We start from the raw sequence: 23,478 nt of genomic DNA on the forward strand, positions 1-23,478 counted from the left end.
AGTCTAACAGAAAGATCCTTACCAGTCTGCCCAACATAAAACTTATCACAATTTCTACATGGCACTTTATCGTGTTTCATTTTCCCAGTGGACTCATAGGAATATACTTGAATACCCGCAAAACTGTGATCCTTTCCAATATATATATATATATATATATATATATATATATATATATATATAATACTGACTGCTTCTTCATATCTCACAAAATCCTGAACAGCATTTCCTGAAAGTGAGTTTGAGAGGCTCGCTAAGAACTATCAAATGAAGGCAATCCCACCTGAAGGGCATTAATCTAGTCCTCGGGGGGGGGGGGGGGGGGGGGGGGGGGGGGGGGGGATTGGTGGAGGAAAAAAAAGCTAATCTAGTCGGGAGTGGAGGCTGATCTTCATTTGTCAACGTCGCAATTTTTCCCGCCAAGAGGATCAAGATGCCCGACACCAAATTTGTTGCTTGGCTGGTTTTCCTCATCTAGGGCCTTAAAAAAAAGAGAAATTAACTTATTTCTCTGGAAAATTTATACCTTCCGCTCTTTAGAATGGGTACGATTAATTCGATTATAGAACAGCAGTCGGTATATTGATGGTCCTCGATAAGAACACGCGTGAAAATATAATTTTGTATTTATAATCATCCCAGAACCCCTTTCAAAAAGTGTCCTGGTTTTACTCCAGGTCCACTTTTCCAGGAACTCTTGCGGCCTGAGGCTGCGCTGCACTCTGTAGTAAAGACAGGATGGATTCTTATGAAGGAAGAGGCTCTCTGGCGGGATTGTACTTAGTTTGGACGACTGACGATGATCCAGCCTTGCCAAAGGTGCTTTTCTCGCGTGGAGTATCCTAAAGAAGTCGGAGTCCGATAAAGCACACACACACACACACACACACACACACACACAACTCAGCTCGGCTTTGTCTTTTTCGCCACTTCTACGCACACTGGAAAAAATGATCAAGGTTGTTCATTTACGTTGCTTTCTCACTGTAGCCTAAATAAATGGAAAATGGAAAAGAAGAACATCCACCAAATTATTCCAAGCAACCTTAACGAGTCGGTACTGGGGTAATGAGAGACTTCCTTTGAAACAAGCAAAATTAAATATCAGACTACGTTAGGCAGTAGCACCAGAAGCCCTTAGATACTTTTCCTCACTTTTTCCTCGATTTCTTGATGATGTTTCACTCTGCCTTAGTTCCATCGAATGATATTAAGTCTAAATGATGTACGTCTTACTATTCATGTACACCGGTGGCAACAAACACATAAAGACATCAATAAATCCTTTCGGTTTGCAGAAATGCTTGCGGAGAGAGAGAGAGAGAGAGAGAGAGAGAGAGAGAGAGAGAGAGAGAGAGAGAGAGAGAGAGAGAGAGAGAGAGAGAGAGAGAGAGAGAGAGAGAGAGTAGAAAGAGCAGAAAATGGGAAAGTAATGGGAGCGAATTCCTTCACCAGGAAGGTGTTTTTTGGCCATCTACCACCTAACCACCTTTGGTCACCTCCAGCTACAAGAGCCAGCATCTACCTCAGCAAAATGAGGACCTAAGTAGAAGTCGTAAGCTTCTTACGTATTACAAGGTCATCCATCTGGTTGTGAATTGTTTCTGGCGATGGAGCACCACGGCATTGTTTAGACGCCGAGTGAAACTGAATGAGGTCATTAGCAACACCAGCAACTCTCTAATGAGCTTGGCTCCTGTCAGTAATGGCTGTTAAGATAAGAGGCCGCTGAAACACCAGTGGATCTTGGCCTTAATGCTTAGCCCATTTTTTTTCCATCGAGATCTAGCTACATTCTTCTCTCGAAATTCGACGGACAAAGCACATCCAAGCATTGCTTATTTTCTTTTTTTTCATGAAATTTTGCCAGAGGTGGATTCTTGTAGAATGAATGACTAGCAAGTTAGGCAGGGGACGCCCCAGAGAAGTTGGAGAGTCGAGAGTGAAAATGAGGAGGTCGGAGGGCGATAACGAGACGGTCGCTACCTCATTAACCTCAGCGTTGATCTAAGCTCACCAGTAAGAGCGAAGGGCTTGTACTGCGTCCCTAAAGTACAATGGTGAGAGAGTACTTCTTACTCAAGTACTGAACTAAAGTGGAGTATAGAATGAAGCAACGCTTGTAGCATCGGGACTACATTTTAGAAAAGTTTGCTTCGTTGGTAGATGTGAAGAAGGCATAACACTGATGCCATGAAACTTCGAAAGGAAAATAATTGTCTCTCACGTTACGGGAAGGATATAGTTTCTCACTGATCAGCTGCATCGTTTGATATAGATACATTCTTCTATGATACCTAGTAGAACAAGATAGCTTTGAGAAATTATCTTAGGGCTGCATCTAGAATTGTTAGCTGGAGGCTCTGCCTTTTGTATTCAATTCTCCCATATCACTGATATACTACTTTCAAGTCACCAACATCGCCAGTTATAACAGGATTTGGTCCTGTGCTATTAGGGATGACTATCAAAATCTCCTTGGTTTTGTTATACGTATAACTAAATCTGACTGTTTCTTTAGAATTCAGGTGTGGATTAGATATATAATGGCACTTTACCGAAGCAGTGACCTGTTACATCTATGTGCCTATTTTCACACCTGCGACTCTATCACAATATGTAGTGACAGCCATAGGCAAACTCGTACATCCAAAAACAAGCCAACTGCTTCCATGCCCCCATGACTCTGTGAAGCATCTCATGCTTTCAATCCTATGTTGAAGGAACTTCCTTTTCTCGTCAGTTTGTATCATCAAACACAACGGATGTAGTCTCGCTTTTTGTTTTAAGGTGTTTCTTCCTTTAACACACTTTCATCTGTTTTGATTCCTTTAAAAAAGGCATATACAGTGATACATGCCTGTCTCTCAGAAAGGACGCAATAGAGACTGACGAAACGTCTAAAGGCGTGCATAGCACAACAAAACCATCAGTTGTACTGTGTTGGTACTGACTTAAGTACACACTTACCTTCCTTGTCTCTACTATCTACTAATGTAAAAATGAAAAGAAAGTCTACTTGCAGACAATAAAGCGCAAACAAAAGCAAATGGTAAGCTCCAAACAGTAGCCAGATAGACAACAGATACACACAAGGTATAAAAAAGCGCTACATTTTGGAAGTGCTTACTGCTCAGGCAAACAAATGAAAATTCTTGCCCGAGTATAAGCAGGTTACCAGTCCACTGCCGACTTTACCTGTTGATGGAGGACACGGAGGGTACGTTCTCCTGGGTACAAACATTCTCCACAAGCAGCCTGTCCCGGATCTCCCAGGCGAACATGGTCGGGTTCTCCCGTTTGTACCTGGCAATGGTGTCCACCACCAGGGGAGTCGCTACTTTGGGTTTGGAGCCGCCGATGATACTGGCCTTATAGTTTCCGGTCTCGTAAAATCTAAAAGAAAACGACGAGGTCGGTTTAATTATTGTCAGCCGTCACCCACCTGTTAATACTGGAGACAGATGGAACGCCCTCCTGGTCACACACACCATCTGCCAGAAGCCGCTCCCGGATCTCCCAGGCAAACATAGTGGGGTTCTGTTTCTTGTAGTTGGCGATGGCTTCCACCACTGTAGGTGTGGCCACCTTGGGCTTAGACCCGCCGATTACACCGGGTCTGATGGATCCCGTCTCATAGTACCTGCAAGAAGGATTGATGTGTGTCTGTGTGTGTGTGGATCAGCTGAGATACGATGGCTTGGCTTAGTCGCTATCTGGACCCCGCGGCCCTAAAACCATAGATCACGAGTATATTCTGATGAAAGTGGTTATAAAAGGAATTATATATATATATATATATATATATATATATATATATATATATATATATATATATATATATATATATATATATATATATATATGTATGTATTACTTTTCCAAAAGAAGAAACAGAGAAGGGAGCCAAGTGAGGATTTTCCTCTCTTAGCCTCAGTCCTCTGTTCTTGTCGCTACCTCGCTAACGCGGGAAATGGCGAATATGTATGAAATATATATATATATATATATATATATATATATATATATATATATATATATATATATATATATATATATATATATATATATATATATATATATATACCTCGCAAACGCGGGAGACAGGCAAAAAACAAAAAAAAAATATATATATATATATATATATATATATATATATATATATATATATATATATATATATATATATATATATATATATAAATGAAGCAGGAGTGAGTCAATCTCTTGCGTTTCGACCAAAGGCCATCTGAGAGAATGATACAGAGCCAAAATATATATCATTATTCATGTGCCACCACAGGATTAGCTTCCCGTCCAGCCAGGAATGCGTCCTCTTGATTGGCAGTGGCTCCGCCCTCTTTGCTGCTCTACCCACCAGTGACCAGGCGACCCGCGCCAGACTGACTATTATGGTTGCTTTATTTCTAAGTTTCCTTACTACAAAACTTCCACTCACACGTAATGAATGTACAAGTGTATGGATTAAAGAGCTGAAGAGGTTATGATGAAAAAGTTTCGACATATGAAACCCTTGCTCCCTCCCTCCCCCATTCTATGATTCACTTCTGCTTCTATGGTTCCATTCGCTGCCAAGTCCATTTCCAGTTACCTAAAACACCTAACTTTCTCCAAGTTTTCACCATTACACTCACACCCCAACTAACCTGTCCCTCAACCATGCTAAACCTAATGATCCAGCTGTTTTCTAATTCACTCTCAACTTTGTCCCTTCACAAGCGCTTCCAGACTTAGTCACCAACTTCTACAGTTTCTCAATCGAATCCGCCACCAGTACTTCATCATTAGCAAACAACTGACTCACTTCCTAAGCCCTCTCGTCCCCCACTGTCTGCATACTCGCCGCTCTCTCCAAGACTTTCGCATTTACTTCCCTCACCTCCCCAAACATAAACAAACCGAAAACCACAGTATCATATGATGAGAACACTTAAATATCCTGTCCATGGCATTACAGCACTACAGAAATAGACCAAAGGACAAGGATACAAATAAGATTGATAATTCTGTGGAATAACAGCATGAACAACACGTCATATCTCGAGTCCAATTTGGCAGGTCTGCCACCTGCGGCACTTTCCTTTTCTCAACGAGTTATTCTGAAGATTTATGACATGAATTTTTTTGTTCTTACGACAGTTGCATTGTAGGTCCAGCGTCATCACCAACCGGCGATAGTAAGATATATCATACCATAATCGCGACAAAAGCTCCTTAATGACGTAATAACGAGCCGTTTCAACAAAGCTCGTAGTTGGTCAAGTGACGAGTAACAAAGGAAAAAGAAATCGTCAGTGAATGAAAGCGATCCCAAACACAGGGAAGATGGCAAGTAAGGTTGTCATTAGAATGCAAATTGTGATATCCAAAATTTCAGGTTGACTAGCCAGTACACAGATACGACAATCGATCTGCACATATGTTGTGAATTTTGTTCATTCTTCCACATAGGATGGAGCACCCAGCGCTGGGCACATCCACACAACAGTTGGCTAACTATGGCCTGAAACTTTATGAAGCAGATTGTTTTTAAGTCGTAAATGATGTTCTAACGAGGTATGCTGATGGCTGGTCCCAGAGGGTACTGGTACCAAGATAACTTCATTCTCTGGACAGCATCTCCAGCATTTAGTCTTGACAACGACCCGAAATGAGTTCACAAACGCCATTAGATTCTTTCCAACAGACAAAACAGATCAAACAACTTACGTCTCTCTTTCTAAACAATTTACTTTTTTCTTTGTAAAAAAAATAAAGTAGCAATCTTTTCTCGTCCTACTCTCCCCTCCCTCTCTTGTTTAACTGAACAAAACCTTCAACGAAATTCTTGATTATATTTGCAAAAGAAAATCTAATGGGACATCAGATCTTTGTGGCACAGTATTCCCATCTCCTTACATCCCTCCCCACATTATAGTTCCTCCACTCTCTCTTCATCCCTTTCCGACAAATATACCTAAATCCTCCCCTATCACCCATCAATCATAGACTCCAAATAAGATATCAGCGGGCCGAGACAATGGCACGAAGCTCAGCAGAGGGAAGGGTCGGGGAGAGAACTCCGAATACTATACAAGGCTCCCCTCGCTGTGGCGACCACATCCAGCGAAGCAGAGCAGCCAGCCACGACGGAGGGGACCAGCGCGCCGCCGCTCAGGGGAATTGCGCCAACATCAAATTTACGACTTTATGGCTGTTAAGAATTTTTGTAAGGGGTAATTCATTTAATAAACTGGTTTGAGAATGACATGGGGGAATTCACGGTGGGAATATAAAAATCTAAATCTGTGTGAATTAACTGAAATTTTTATTTTGAACTGTATCTAATAAATCCACACACACCAAAGTAACTGCCGACTAATTAGAAATGTAAAAGTTCCACGGAGCACCGTGTGTGGTGGAGAGAGAGACAGAAAGTATCACAACTAATATATATATATATATATATATATATATATATATATATATATATATATATATATATATATATATATATATATATATATATATATATATATATATATATATATATATATATATATATATATATATATATATATATATATATATATATATATATAGGGTTGATGCTCAAAAGACAGAGGAAGGACAGCAGAATCACATATGGCTGCCAACCGTTCCATGGACAGATGATCACACAGAGCTAGAGGACTCACGATCAGAACCAGTGCGGTACCATCCATAGAGGGTTAGGGGACCCTGAGCATCACCACAGGCGAAGTGGAGCAGATCAACCCAGCTTTGTTACGGCTATCCTTGCCACTGTCTTCCATAAGACTGCTGTTATGAGGCCGTATGTTTCTCTCCACCGAGAAGACTGGCTTTGTTATGGTAGGTTTCGGCTGCCTTGATCTCAGCTGGTGGGTGGGGGACAAAGAGAATGAGGAAAGGAAGAAGGGAAGGCAGAGGAGAGAGATTGAGAGATGGGGGGGAAGGGGAGGAAACGGAAGGAAATAATGCACGAAAAGTAATGGTGGATGCAGATAGTTATACATGGAAATGCTTTTGTGAGAATATACCGAAAGTGTGGCACTACTTTTCCCAGGAAAAGAGAGAGGTATATAAAAGTTTAAGTTGCTGCAGGAGTTAAGTCGTCATCACTCAGGTGATATTTTTGGTATTGTGATATATCTATATCAAATGAGGAATACATAACTGACATAGAATATTCAAGGGATAGCGGTGGATAGCGAAGCAAATGGACGAGCTGAAAGAAAAATGTTGGGGAAATGGCAGAATGCAGAGAGAGTTGAAGCCAGTGAGACACAATCCCAACCCATAACAGGACTGGATGTTGCTCATGTGAAATGCACCGCACCACCATCCTCTTATCGCTTATTTTGCTATTCTAAAACTAACTGTATCACCCAAGAGGGACATACAAATGATCCATTGATCTGCCAAATGATTTACATATTTCAAGAGGCAATAGTGACATTGGAGATGAAATAAATGTGGACATTCAAGCACGCTTTACACAGATCAGACACTTACACCAAGGAGGTGGCTATTTTTTCCTATAGTTTTGTTGTAAAGAGAAAAGTGGTTTGCAAATTCTGTGTATCATGATAATTAACACCTTCCAATACATACAAAGTAATATAATGCAATTCAAGCAGCAACAGACCACAGGGTACTTTCGAGGCTGTTTGTGTGTGTGAGTGTGTGAGAGAGAGAGAGAGAGAGAGAGAGAGAGAGAGAGAGAGAGAGAGAGAGAGAGAGAGAGAGAGAGAGAGAGAGAGAGAGAGAGAGAGAGAGAGAGAGAGAGAGAGAAAGCGGTTGAAAATTAATAGATCAGTTTGCTATAAGCAAAAAGACAGGTATTTCAATAGCTAATGTAACAATTTCCTGCAACTAAGGAGGCGTATATATTTGCAGATTTGAAGCGAAGTAGTTGTCTGTTCTTGAACGTATCTATGACACTGCTTTTAACCATTCTAACGGGTAAATCATGGTATAAAAAGGTTCAAAAGCAACAAAAGCAAGTAATATGGACCTCTTGTGATGCAGTGGTTAGCGTTCCTGACCGTGACGCATTCACGGGCCACCCCGCACAGGGTCTAGCGCATTGGTTCGAATCTTGGTTGCGGCAATCGGTCCACAGTCAAACCAGCTGTTAATCCATCCCCTAGGAGTAGTTGGTCGATAAAATGGGCACCTTTATCACGCAAAGTAATATACTTACATCAGCAGCGGTAATGCTACAACCAATACAAGCACTTTCGCTAATTCTACAATACTGTTATTACTACGACAACGATCACGGTCAACGAAGGTACCATCTACCTGGAGAGGATCTTGGAGACGCAGCCGTGGGAGACGCGGAGCTGGCGGGAGATGTCGCAGGGGCGGACGCCGTTGTGAGCCAGCTCCACGATTCTCTGACGAACCATGTCCGGGAGCGGCCGCCCGTTCACGAACACTCCGCCCAGCTGGTTCACTCCGCCATGACCTGCGGCAGGAGAGGGGCTGGTTATGGACTGGCTTACATGGAGGTGCAATGGCATGTGGAAGATTCATGGCGCAAACGGAGTATGGAAAGGTCAAGTGGATGATTCATGTTGTGGTCTGTTAAGGTATATCATGTAGATAGGATCAGAGGTTATATGGGGAATGATGTGGCCTGTAGAAGGGAGGAGGAGAGAATTGATACTCTGTACCAAGATGAAGACGTAATTGTTCATGTTCTCGTTAACATGAGGGGTATGACTAGGGAGTAGATGATTTCGGTGATGCCTTTTCACTAATGACACATATTTTTTTCTGTATCAAACCTACCTTTACGTACTAAGACGTAGTGCTGTTCCTGAAAGCAAAGGAAGATTCAATCAAAAACTGTTCATTGAATTACTGCATTTATCCATGCACAAAGAGTTCAAATATACATAATCATTTTAGGTTGGGAAGAATGGCACACTTTTCCAGTATCCTGAAGTACTTCACCGTTACAAAACTGAGGGTAAACAAATAGTGTTCCGTTCTGGAGTGTATATCTTGAGCGAGGTGTGGTTAGGCCAACACTGAAGAAGCAGATGATAATGAGGGTGGACCTAATAGGCCGAGGTGCTCTTCTCATAAACACATTATCACTTCCCAAGCCATTATCATACGAACACAATAGATTCCATCGGGTATTGTAGTGAGCCAATCATCCTAGCATTACCACAGCTGCCAAACATAACACACGTTACAGTGAACATTCGATCGTTAAGTCGCACAGTTTCACAAGAGTTCGACGTAAAGCTCGAATTTTCTACTCGACTACGAGTGATATCTTCCCCTTGACTGAAGACAGTAAACGGATGAAACAATATGGAATGAGGCGATAATTTTCCAGACAGTGAGATGAATAGCGACTATTCTGGGCAGCTTCTCGTGTGGGTACTCACAGCACAGACCAAGAGAGGGTGACAGGAATGGCTACGTCTCTACATTAACTTCAGAGAGAGAGAGAGAGAGAGAGAGAGAGAGAGAGAGAGAGAGAGAGAGAGAGAGAGAGAGAGTGTGTGTGTAAGTGTGTGTGTACCTACTTCCGTGTTGGTGGCTGTATTTCACAGTTTTACTCTGAAGTGTTTAAGTAATATGCTGTATCGATGGCTTTGTAAGTATTTCACCAGCAGAAATATCCTTGATGATATCCATATTCTCCATGCCCTAATCTATATAAACACCTGATTGTAATCATGCCCAGTACAAGCACAGTCTTTAACTACATGTCTTGTGTGTAAAGTACACTTTACCCTTCTTTGTATTATTGTAACTGCATGTCCCATATGTAATGAATCTTTAAAAACCTTTCACATCACTATCATTGTTACCGTCTGTAAGCTCCTCTGTCATGTTTCAAATACACACCTGAGCATATTACTTTTTCTCAAGTTGAAGGCTCCAGTCATGGATAAAAGTCTACATCCAGGCCAATCCTGAATAATGTACTACTAACACTTTATCTGTAGCAATGCTACTGTATGTGTTCCAGTATGAAATGATAGATGAAAAATTATAATCGGTGACCTGGACCACTGATATGACATAACTCAAGAACAAAGTTCAATCCTGTCTACAAAAATAGTACAATATGATATTGAATTTACACGTCTGTCTGCCTGTTATTAAATGGCGTCAATCAGCCCCGTCTAACCCCAAAACCTTTGAGATTCTTGTCTGCTTTTGTTCCTCTCTCCAATACCCGTCCCCACCGTCAACACCAAACTGTTACCAACCCATCCCCAGCGGGAGACACTCCCCCTGCTCCGTAGGGTACTCCCTATGCACCACAATGAAGGGCGTTATGATGCCGCGCGGGTGGGGCAGGTCAAACAATGGTATCGTGGCCTCTCCACCAGCGGGAAATCCCAGCCGCTTGTCTTTCTGGAGAGAAACCTTATGTTAGTAATGATAAGCCTCAAGTCTCTAACTAGTTTATGGTTGATCCATGTTACCCCATAATCATCAGTAGTTTGAAACTTCCGTTCATGTGTTTACTTCTGTCACTTGATTCTCCCAGTGGTGGTCTAAGGCGCCAGCTCATAATCCCTTCATCTTCACCCCAAGCTAAACACGATATCAGTTATGCATAACCGCCCTTGTCGCTGATGAGGTCACGAAGAGCAGTGTGCATAAACCCTTAACAACTTAGGTTCTACGTATTTCGATACTTTTCAAAGAATCATTTAACTCTCATCTGTAAGTGCAGAAGTAGACAATTGGATCTGGTGTCACGTAAGAGGCTAAGTTCTCAGTGTTCCTCCATGGGCGTTGTTCTTCATAAACTTGGTAAAAAAAAAAAAAAGGTCGACTTGTGATTATAAGATTTGAAAAGACATGGTTATAGCCAAGGTCTGTTACGTGGCTCGTGGTGATATTATTCCCGCTATGCCATTCCTATGGGGTAGAAGGCAATCACAAGTTATATAACTGTACGTTAGAGCGTGTTAATGAAAAAGAACGACTGACTGATGACTTGAGAATATCTGGTTTGTCTACAACCCTGATATGGGCATCGGGGACTGATATACAGTGACTTTAAAGAGAGACGAGGAAAATAATGGGGCAAAATTAGGACTAAGATGATGATCCTCAAACGAAAAATAGGAATGTTGATGTATGAAGATAGGTAAACTAGTCGATAAAAGTGCCAGTGCCAAAATATGGGAAAATGATAACGCTAGTTAGAAAGGAAGATCAGAGATTTACTTAGTGATGAAAATGATAACGCTAATTAGAAAGACAGATCGGAGATTTACTTAGTGATGAAAACTGAGAGATGGGTGGCGAAAGGAAGGGTAGAGAGAGAGAGAGAGAGAGAGAGAGAGAGAGAGAGAGAGAGAGAGAGAGAGAGAGAGAGAGAGAGAGAGAGAGAGAGAGAGAGAGAGAGAGTTAGAAGATAGTGAATAGAAGAGGATGGAAGGGGTGAGAGGAAGGGGTGGAGAAGAGGAGGGAGGGGCGGGTGTAGTAATCAGTTAGTTTTATGAGTCCTTCCTTGTTCCTGTGATAAGCACCAGGAGGGTGCCGCCCATGGCTCGTTATTATCAATTGTTTGAGTCGATTACCAGCGCGAACAGCTGTCAAACTGTTGGAGGAGTGGTGCTAGAGATAGCTCATGGGTGGGTCGTGGTTAATGGTGATGGCGACAACTCCTGAATGGGACTCCTAAGGGGGGGCGGTCGAAGTCAGTGGTGCTGGCGGATATCCTAAGTGGGGTCAGAGTTAGTGGTGCTGGCGATAACTCTTGAGTGGGGTCGTAGTTAGTGGTACTGAAGATAGCTCCTAAGTGGGGTCGTAGTCAGTGGTGCTTGCGAAAATCCTGAGTGGGGTCATAGTTAGCGGTGCTAGCGATAGCTCCTGAGCGGGCACGAAGTTAGCTGCGCTGGAGATAACTCCTGAGTGGGGTGTTAGTTAGTGGTTTTAGAGATAATTCCTGCGCGGGACTTGGGTTAGTGGCGCTGGGTGTGGTAGTAGCTAGTGGCCCTGGATGGGGTCGTGGTCATAGCTTTTTTTACTCTGGGTCGTATATCATGGTAATCGAGGTAGCTCATTTGGTGGGGTCGTGGACCACCACCCACCTGTGAGTTACCGTGAGTTCCACTAACCATGCCCCATGGTTAGTGGAACTCGCGATAAATCCTTCATGGGGTCCCTGGTTGATGGTGCGAGCAAGGTAAATTGAACTGGAAATATCGTCAAGCACTCTATCTTCTAGAACGTAGATACAAGCAACAGTAACATTCGTTTAATAGAAAGTTATCTTAAACAGGGTGTGGGGTGGGTGATATGTCTAGCTAGTAGGGTAGAGTGGTCGGAGGTCAGTGGGTGGGGAGGGTATGGCACGCGCTCGCTCTTCAGATTATGGTGATATGGAAACCCCGGGAGACCTCAGGTCCCTCGCGCGGAGCCCCCGCTCCTTTCATGTTCTGACACATACGAGTCTCCCGTACACTATGCCGGAGATACTGCGGATTAATTGTAGCTAAAACGTTCTAAAAAAAAAGTTATGAGCATCAAAGAGTTTTAGTTTTAAAGAGATCTATTGTCTAGATGTACATAGACAAAGCGTTTTAGTGAAAGCACGAGTGAAGGGCACATATCTACGGTTGATGAATATAGACGGATTGACTAAAACGTATCACAAATGGAAGGGAGAGAAAGAGAGAGAATGGGGATACCGAGGACACAAAGTAAGGATGAAGTGGAAAATGCTTTGAATTATTGGAGCCTGAGCATACAGGGGGGTGTGGCGTGCACTGGATAGAAAGAAATGGGGCGATGTGGTAAATTGGGGGTGATGTGCTGCCACTGGGCTGAACCATAGCATACTAAACGTTAAGGGAAACCAAGGAAAGGTCTTTGAGGCTTGGCTATGGATAAAGAACTCTGGTTTCGACACACTGCACATGACAGCTAGAGGGTGTATGTGAGCAAATTAGGCCGTTCTTCGTGTGATCCTGGCGCTACCTGGCTTCGCAGAAAACGGTGAATTGCGAGGGGAAAAAATATGTTCCAAGGAAGTGAGCGCTTCGATCTATCCTCTGTGAAGACAAAGACAAGTCCTGGATTCTGTTCGATCATACAGACGTAATGTTGAACTATGCATTGCCACTTAGGGTTGGGTTACTGCTCACAGAGTATAAGTGAAGCACCCAACTTCTTAAAATCGCCACAAAGTAAGCTTTGTAGGAAGAGTATCAAGAATGAGTTCTGCTTGACTATTACGCCATATCTGTTTAGTTCTGACCAAGACCCGGCAGAAAATCTGAAGAAGACGTTACCAGGAATGAGATTATCGCTACTTCACTGTAGCTCTCGTGTGGTGTGACAACAATATCCCCAAAACCTCATCAAAAGAACACATTGTTAGGATGTACATCAACGCCCACAAGTGGATGACGAGACAGAATGACACAAGGAACACGGGAAGATGAAATTAGGTACAAACAATGTAACCCCAGAACACTGGAAGATTATTATATTAGGGGGAAAAAGACTATCAAGAGAACTCAGTGATAACATAGGAGGGAGATGGAACCCCGTAAAGTGGAGTCTGAGATGCGTTCGTCTTATGAAAAGTTAGGAGCACTCTCCTCATATATATATATATATATATATATATATATATATATATATATATATATATATATATACATATATAGGGGGATAGAGAACGGGGCTTGCGGGATGGGGAAGGTGTCGGTGAGGGACAGGAGTTGAGATATTAAGAGGGATTCCCCCAAAAATAATGAATAGTTACATAGTTTTCGCTGAATGCCATTTTCTGTTTGTATTTCACGAAGAATGACAGAAAAAATATTACTACACGTGATAAATATGTGTGCGTATGTACACCTATTTATCTCGTTGCTTGCGATGCTTCCAAAGGAAATACCACGCTTCTTACATCAACGTAGATGGAAAACCTTATGTTGAGATCACGTTAGCTATGGTGAGCGTTCATGTACCGTGATACAACCCCTCATTCCGGCCAGCTTACTATGTCCCAGCTATGATCATGTATTTGGTGTCAGCGTATTCACAACGGATAGCATCCTTAATCCCTTGAACAGAACGGTACGACCCCTGAGCACGTACGTTGGTACGATTCTTTGGGTACGATATCCTAACCTTTGACTTGAACCTTATGCGACAAGTCAAACGTTGTCCTATCATATCTAAGGGGGTCCCAGTGTCGTCGTCAAGAGTTGTACCGTTGTAGCAAAGGGTTGTACTGTTGTGGTGAAGGGTCACACTGCTGTGCTCTAGGGGCCACACTAGTGTGCTCAAGGATCACACTGTTGTGCTCAAGTGCCACACCGTCGTGCTAAAGGGTTCACTACGAAATTGTTTACATGATCCCAGAAACACTTCTCTCCATTCTACAAGCTGACTTATCATGTGTAGCGCTTGTGTGCGTAGTTTTATGATTGAGACCACCAATACCAGCTGATGTTTGATGATGATACAGCAGTAAATGACCAATTCGTTAAATGGAGAGACTAATAAAAAGGTGCACTTACACACCAAGAACTCGCAAGGAGTTTTGCGGTCTACTTGACAGAAAACCTTAACACCTGCTACCGTTCTGAGAAGCTGTCGGCAAAGGGAATATATGTGTGTGTGTGTGTGTGTGTGTGTGTGTGTGTGTGTAACTGCCCATTATGTATGCGTGTAGAGTGTGAAACGTAAGCTATACCTAATGTGAATGTTTGAATAAGAGTAGTGTGTCTGCATGAGCATAATACGTGTGAATGATTGTTTATATGTTTCTATTTTCACTTGTGAGCGTGTACGTGTGTGATGGGCTAACGGTGGGGTTGCAAGAGGCTCAGGCATCTGGTGTTCGTCTCTTTGTTCCTGTTACTTTACACAGTTCTACTAATACAAGGAAAAAACTAGTCATGCACATACTAATATCTTCAGCAATTGTCTATATCTGTAAAGAAATATATGTCATCAATCTTACCCTATATTTCACTACCCTATATTTCACATATTTAAATGAAACATTTAGAATATCATCAGGCCATCTGTTTTAGCGCTGTGCTTGAAAAATTATAATTCATGGTTACCGGTAATGATTGTAATGTCGCCTTACCTTCCAAAAGTCACACACCGCTTAAGATTTTCACTTACGTACGTGGCAGTGTTGGTGACTCCCCGTACACACACACAGCCCTACCACCTCAGTAAACTTACGGAGTTTACACGTCAAATGTTCCCTTACGAAGGATGTTCGCGTCTTACCCTGTGCAAACCGAGAAGAGTTAGGGACCATGTGACTAGCATATCAAGATTAAGCCTTCGAGAAACCTTGTAGGAAGAGAAGAACGATTTTCCTAGCAAGGGTAGAAGATATAGATCCTCCCCTTGTCTGGACGCCTGATAAACCCTTTAACAGTCAACGTGTCCACCAGATGAACGTTTCACGAAATCGTAAGGATTAGCTTTCATGCCTAAACACTAAATGACGGAAAGCAAGTGTAGGAAAAGCAAAGTGAATCAAGGGAGTCGAGAAGACGATTGGATAGAACTGGTAAATTAACAAGGCACAGGACGCGGGACTGGAGACACACCACAAATACTGACAGTTGGTGAGATTGATAGGCAGGCGGTCATGGACGAGGAGGTGGCTGTGCTAGTCAGGAGTCGGTCGAGATGGGCATCCACGAGACAACCTGGACAGCGAAGAGGCGGCCGAACTGGATTCATGGAGACAGCTCGATCAGGAGAGAAAAAAAAAAAAAAAGCGGTCGAGTCAGGCAGGCTTGAGATAGCTGAACTAAGAAGGAAGCGGCCCAGGTAAGCAAGCTGAGGACAGATAGATGGAACCAGAAGGGAATGTCTGGGATGTGTAGGCTGCCGACGACTCAGCCGGGAGGGAAACTGCTGAGCTGGGCAAGCCTCAGACAGCCAAGCGAAAGAAGCTCGAATTGCCGGCTGAAAATTTGTTTCTTCTCTTTGTGTGGATGACAGGGAGCACTACGAATACGTTTAACCAATTATTAGTCGTAGATACTGAAGTCTGATACACAAGTCATATCAACAAAAGCTGTAAGCGAAGACTCCAGATTTTTCTGCCCTTTGAGACAGAAGCAAAGTTTGGCAGATTGCAAATGAACTAATCTATAGTCTAACAACACAACAACAATTGGCGATATTTAGTATTCAAATGATTAATTTCTAGTTGGCTTTACTGCGGTGGTAAAACAGTGTCACGTCCTCGATGATGGCTGCTTTATGATAATCAGCACCAGCTGTACGGGTGACCTAATCCTCCTGTTAGTTCTCAATATCCCAACAATATATCATTTTCTCCGGCTCTAAACAAATAAGAAGTTGAGCAATTGCTTTAGATTAACTTGGTCAACGACACGACAGCCTTACTATGATCTCCAACGCTATCCCTACCTGACCTTTGGAAGCACGAACCATTGGATAACAACAAACGACGATTAAGATACAAGGATGTTTAAGCAGCCTCCAAATTACTAGGATCACCAGATTTTCATATCATTTAGCATACATATCCCAGGTGTTAGGAGTGCTCCTGCTGAGGGACTGACTCTTCTGAGCCACGCAGAACTTTAACAAAATACTATAAGGGAATGAATTTCTTCCCAAGGAAATTTTAGTAAAGAAAAATTGCAACGTAAAGCTTTAAAGAAATCAAAAAAAGATGTGATCACCGATGGATCCTAAAATTACTCGGGGTTTGTGGGAGTGCATATCATAAATCACCTCGTGGGAAAGAGGTGGAGGAGGAGGTGATAGTGTGAAGGGGTAAAATTCATATGGCAATTCATCTGGCACTCGTAAATCTCGATGAAGGTACGAAACCTTGCATTCTGTAATTGAATAATAAACCCGATCTGGATGAACAAAAACTAGATTTTACTTTAATAAAACAACTGCTTATTATCAATTTCCAAACACAAGGTAGACAGTATCTGTAAGATGCATCAGGTAATGTGGAATATACCTTACTCCTGACAACTTTTCTGCGACAGACTGAAGTTGGTTTCCTTAGGTCATTTTGCAATGACAAGACAACTTTCCATAAACAATATGCCACTTTTTACGTCATGGACAAGTCTCTACACATGACGAACACAGATCTAAGACAGTATCTTTGCCCTCTGAGATCTCTAATGAGCTTCCACAGTTCTCCAGGAGAGCCTTACACCACGCAGGGCGACTCAAGACATTGCCACGGACACAGAAATTGCAGCACAACAATACTCAAGTGTGGACGTATCACTGAGGAACAGATGGAGATCTGCGGACACAATACGTGGCTATATATGCAGATCTAGAGACAGTGTCTTTCATACTAGAGACAAATACATAGCCAATTGACTAATCTACAGATATATAGATATATAGACGCTACAATTAGCTAGAAGCACAGATATACTGATGTATCATTTGATCATGAACAATGCAGCAATTTTGACCGTAGAGATAATTACTCAGCTACTACTAACAGACAATTACGAATACTGTAATGAATTACAGATATAGGTCTATGGACACCACAGATGACCTTAAATACCTTACAAAGGACGCAACACGACTCGATCACTGAACACCACACAAAGCAGTAGCTGTTAACATGCTGCTTATGGATACTAATCGACTAGGGATGCAGGAATAAAAACATCACTTGAACATAGGTATAGATCTGCAGGTAGCAGTGGTAATATCTTTGTCAATGAAAGCCGCTCGAGGGTAATTTGACACCGATATACTTAATATATTATTCTAACAAAACCTTTGAGATGAATATTCTGAAGTTCACTTGAATTCTGCAAATAATAAGTTATATGTGTGCATTTTCTTTCAAAATCCAGAAACAAACTGTGGTTTAAGCATGTCCTAGTGTCTGAGATTATGATATGTTACTACTTTCAAATAATTTCCAATAGCACTGAGGGCCTCACGGAGAAATTAAAATAAACCATTAATTACATACGGTTAATTCTAAAGGCTACCATCTGCTAGAGACAGACATACGGAAGAAGTATTCATGAATCGACTAATCACGGCACATTATACCCAGTATATCAAAATTGTAGGGATACACTAGACTCATTCTTCTTACTAGTATAATATTCCATCGCGTTATGGCTGTAGCGGTAGGCTTTGGCCAGGTCCATCGTTACCGATGACCCGAGCAGACTGGAGTGATCCAGCTTGATGGAGAGGAAGTGGGTGAGTAATGTTCCCGTTGTCCCTATAGGCGAACCCGTAAATCCCTCCGATTCCACTCCGGTACTAGGGTCGGTGCGACGCCAGAAGGATAGGAACTCTAGAGAGACACTGGCGCCTGCCGCTGACTGCTGTTTCTCGCGTCACGTTTCTCTATCCCCGACGGCAGTTGCATCATGGTACTCTGGAGGTGGGGTTATCGACACTGGCACCCTACGCCGACCGCTGCCTCTCGTGACGCATCTGGTTGCCACAAACAGCGTAAACCACAGTACACCGAAATGTGGTTATCAGTACAATACTGGCATCCGCAGGGAACAGTCGCGTCCAGCAGTGCTCTGGCCTTTACCGGACAGGAGGCGAGACAACATACAGTTACTTGAACGGCGCGCGGGCATCTGCATGTAGCCAAGTACACACGCAACCTAACTACCTCAACACCACTCACCCACTACTGAAACTTCACTATTTTCTCTGGCTATTTTTCGGGGAATCACAGTTTCCGGTCTGTGTCTGCTGATTCTGCTGGGACACTTGCCTTTGGTTGGCGGGATTAGTGTCGACCAATGAGAGGACTGTATGATCCTGGGGTCCCGCCCCCCGCGGCTGTCGCCCCCTTCGTCGCGCATCATTGGCTCTTAAACCCTGACGTCATCCCACGTGACCGCCTGGAGCGAGAGACGAGTGTGTTGCCTGGCAGTCCACCACTCCCGCAGCCATGGTAAGTAGCGGTTGCTATGGCACCGTGCGGACGAGCCATTGGTACTACATACTTGTCCCACTTCGCCCCCTGCACCTATCACAGCTGCTGCAGACACTCTCTACGCCACTGAATAGATAGATTATGTTGTGGTCCCTGCAGTTGGTACAGGCGGAATAACTTTTGGCCATAACGTCATATAACTTGATAACGGGAAGTACTACTGCAATGTGCATCCTCACTCTCCCCACAAGTCTCACACATGAAGCACTATTGTGTCCATGCTATCACACACTTGTATACGCATTAAAACGCACACACTCAAGCACACCAACTCGTCCATACATCGCACACTAGGGTCTCTGCAGTGCAACACAGCATACTTTTATTTCCACATAAAGGGACGCCCCTAAGTGCCATACACACACCAAACAACACATCCACATATCACATACTAGTGTGTCCATACATCCACCGCACACACACCAACGCGTTTACTTATTATGCACTACCACACGCCAAGCTCAATACTACACACTCACACACACACACACACACCGTAACATTCATATTACCTCAAGAATTATCACGCTTTCAAAGCCAAGCATCAATAAACCTACACTGCCACAAACACGAGGGCAGTCACATTGCCACATCAATACGCTTCCATGTACGCAGATCCGTGCGAAACCCTCATCATGGAACCCTGAGACGAGAAATATCCCTGATATATATCGATACATAAAAATCACAAGAGTTGATTCAACTCACTTGTTCTATAGGACTATAGCATACGAAATGAATCTGCCTTGAGGACCTAGCACCATCACCTAGAGCACAAAAGACATTGGCTGATCCGATTTCTAACGTCTTATCACTTTTCGTACAAAGTATTAGAAAAGGAAAACATAAAAGAGAAATAAGTATCAGCAGTTACCATCAGAGATAATTAACACTGCTGGTGTTTGCACTTATATAATGCACCAGCATACTTAGGAATAGCGTCATACACAGTTATATGTGTTGTGGGTCAAAGCCTCGCCTTACCACACCTTATCCCCCTTATCCCCCGTCGACGTCCGTGTCTGACTTTATGCACAGGGACCGAATCGATTCTCTGGTAAAAACTTTCGCCCTGCTTGAGTAAACTTGAGTAAACTTAGAGAGTTTGCAGCGGCGATCTACCCAGATGATTCCCGAACTGGGAAGCATAACCCATGAGACATTCTATACATTAATGTTTTAGCTTTAAGATCTTAAAAGGTATTTCAACAATGATAAGCAAATGTTAAAGAAATGAAATATATGCCTTGATTTCACTCGTAGTACTTTTTTCGAATATGACTGTTAAGATATGGAATGAGTTACTAAAAAGTGTTTTAAAGACAACAACGAATTCATCACTTCACCAGTGACACTATTTGTGCCTCTGCGTTTAAAGAGAGAGGAAAAAATCATACAGGCATATCTCCTAGTTCTATTATCATTATCATTCTGCTTTGATTTTCTACTCCCTCACCACCATACTCTGTGTTTCTGATCAACTATCAAAAACCACTCCGAATAAACCCAATCGTTGTTGCTCTTTGTATTATTTTCATTTGCAAGGACAAACAATTCTGCTAAAGCTTAAGGAGCATCAAGGTGTTTCAGATCAAACTGAGGATTGATAATCTCTGGCTCCGTAGTGCCACAATTCTCTGCCATTCCTGGAGGAGAATCGCTTATGAAGCAGGAAGAAAATCAGGTGGGGTGGTTAAAGTGATGAAGCGTCATTTGGGGAGACAGGGTGGTTGACGGAGGGACATTTGCCGTAGGTGGAAACGAGACCGAGGGTTGATGGAGAGTCATTTGTAGGTGGGAATGAGACCAAGAAGGGAACGGACATGCTGATGGATCATTTGAAGGGGATGGGAGAGAGACCAGGAAGGGATGGGCTAAAGGAGGGTCACTTGTAGGTGCGATGTTTCACGGAAATGGGAAGTCGGCTGAGGGAGAGTTACCGGTAGGTGATGGAAAGGAGATATTGAAGAGGAGGTTGAAAGGCAAAGGAAGGAAGATAAAAGAGAATGGAATAAGTCTTTGGGAGTCACGTATATCAAGCACCTTCTCTTATCTTCTTACCTTCTTCCATGATATGACTACGATGAGGCAAGTCAACATTTACTGTTGCTTGTGTTGCTGTTAAGCGCTAAAATTGTTTGAAATGCTCGGTTTAGCTATGATAAGTTTGTGATCGACAACAAGATCTGTCAAAAGCCCAATATTTTGAACTGTATTTGTACATGAAGACAGATGGGTCTAACTGAGCTTCGAAAGCATCTCCTTATTCGGGAGGACAACATGCAAAAGTTTAGTGGCATTGATGGACACACAGGAGAAAACGGACTTTTGACAGCTTATTTAGACGATCCGCTTTATTTCAAGATTTAAGAGATAAGCGTAAATTGAGAGCATGTAACAAAGCTGCCCTTGCCTGGTCGCTGTACTGTGCCTCACATCTGAAGGGAGGTGGGTTTGCTTATGGCCTCAATCTGCATAATCTTATGCGTCTTAAGTAATGGACAAGTTCTGCCTGTAATTATCCTCCTTACCAAGGACAGGTATCGCAGATCAATCCATCTCTCCGAGACGAAGAGGAGAGGAAAGCGTCATACACGATCAGCATTCAGTTTTCCGCAAAAGGTTTTGTGTACTGGAATGACATGAAGTTTCCAATACGTATGAAAGTTTTAGCGTGGGGTTGATCTTGATTTTCAACCAGGTGTTTCCTTATCCCAGTGGGCGACTCGGCAAAGATTTCCAAAGAAGGCATTGTGGTCTTTGTTGAACCTAGGATTTGTAAACTATTGTTTGAAAAAGAGTTACGTTGCATTTTGACCTTAGCAATCATAAATAGACAAAAGAGACAGCTGATTAACGATAGTCACACAACGATTGTCACAGTTCACTGTGGTAATGACAGTAATTTATCAAAATAAGTAAAGGAACGCCTCTTGCATGAGTAAAAAAAAAAAGAGAAAAAAATCACGATTACCTCTGGGTCACGCAGGTTACGTCACCACCATACGAGCTGTCAATCGTTTCCGATTTACCTCAAATTAACCCATATCGTATATCTAGTCATACAGTAATATCAGATGTAGTCATGACTAATTTTGTCTTACTAATGTAAAAGGTGCTTTTACTTTTATCTGAACAAATTATAGTCATTACAACAAAATAAGTATCACATACGTTGAATAACAATCGTTAAGCAATTAAATCATATATTTAGGATGATTACCTAAATCATATAGTGCACTGGAAACTGATGTATTGCATATGTAATAGTGATATATAGAGCATTGTTTTGAATATACCCCTGGGGATAGGAGAGAGAGAGACTACTTCCCACGTATTTCCTACGTGTCGTAGGAAGCTAAGACGGGGCGGGAGAACGGAGCTGGAAACCTTCCTTTCTTGTAATTCAGTTTCTAAAAGTTGAAACACAAGGTGAACCCAAAGAGGAATGCTCATCCTTCTTGCTGGCCCAGGCTGGGGTGTCTGAATGCATTTGAATGTAACCACGATGAGAAGAAAAGAGAGTATGTCTGAGGAAATGTGAATGGCATGCACGGGATATAGTGTACAGGACCGAGTGGGTTGACAAGCTGTCAATGGACTGAACCCAGGATTATGGAGCAGCCGGGGAAAACCACGGAAAAGTCTGTGGTGCCTGGTTGTGGATAGGGAGCTGTGGTTTCGGTACATTACACATGACCAGTGGAGCACTGATGTATGCAAATGAGGTCTTTTAACTTCGTCTGTTCCTAGCGCTATCTCGTAAAGAATTAAAAGACAAATGGTTCGCATGGGGTGAGGAAATTAACGTTAACGAGGAAAGGGGAAGAGTGGCTGTGTATAGTGGAGAGGTGAACCTGTGAAAACATACAATAAACGAAGTGACCAAAATCATGGGGGTTAGTATTTTTCACATTAGGTTAGTTTATGTTAGACTGGGTTAGGTTAATGTTAGGGTTAGTTTGGGTTAAAGTCAGGCTAAGTTAGTGAACGCAACTATTCGTTAAAGTTACCCAATAGTAAATCTATTCTTTGCCTTGAAAAAAATCTGTAGAGGAGGAAGGAGCCACGGATAACTACAAAGTGTAAAGCATATTACTAAGAAAAATTGTAGTTAACAGTAAACAGTTAGTTGACACTCATCAACCACTTACTGAAACTCAAGGTTTCCTTTTGGCTGAGCATATCTACAGTTTGTTTACCTTTCCACGTCAGTCATAAGTACTAAGCAACCGCATCACCCAAGCATGAATGATGCAGAATGCAATAAAAGAGCCATATGAAATAACAGGTCACTATTGGCCAATCATTAATGCCACTAATCACATAATGACGTAAATCTCTTACCGTACATATTCTCTCATCAGAATGAAGTGGCCCTAAGGCAGAATGGGAGCACACGCGTGTGAGGTAAGAAACGATATAATTTTCGGATGTGAAACATTGGCTTTGGCTTCGGCCACAGCAAGATT

The 23,478-nt window shown here is 42.5% G+C and overlaps 1 protein-coding gene across 5 annotated transcripts in view; it reads right to left on the reverse strand.

Moving 5' to 3' along the window:
* Positions 1-23,478, reverse strand: part of LOC139755017 (uncharacterized) — a 116,058-nt gene that overhangs the window by 27,469 nt on the left and 65,111 nt on the right. For 3 of the 5 annotated variants that reach the window (XM_071672937.1, XM_071672935.1, XM_071672939.1), the window contains exons 4-5: positions 8,329-8,494; positions 3,446-3,643 (exon numbers count right to left, since the gene is read on the reverse strand). In XM_071672937.1, coding sequence (XP_071529038.1) covers positions 3,446-3,643; positions 8,329-8,494 — 364 coding nt within the window. Of the gene's footprint in view, positions 1-3,198; positions 3,397-3,445; positions 3,644-8,328; positions 8,495-18,136; positions 18,678-23,478 lie in introns of those variants that run through there. The other 2 variants (XM_071672938.1, XM_071672936.1) reach the window with 2 other exon arrangements.

This window comes from Panulirus ornatus, chromosome 18 (genome assembly GCF_036320965.1).
Source record: "Panulirus ornatus isolate Po-2019 chromosome 18, ASM3632096v1, whole genome shotgun sequence".
Lineage (NCBI taxonomy): Eukaryota > Metazoa > Arthropoda > Malacostraca > Decapoda > Palinuridae > Panulirus > Panulirus ornatus.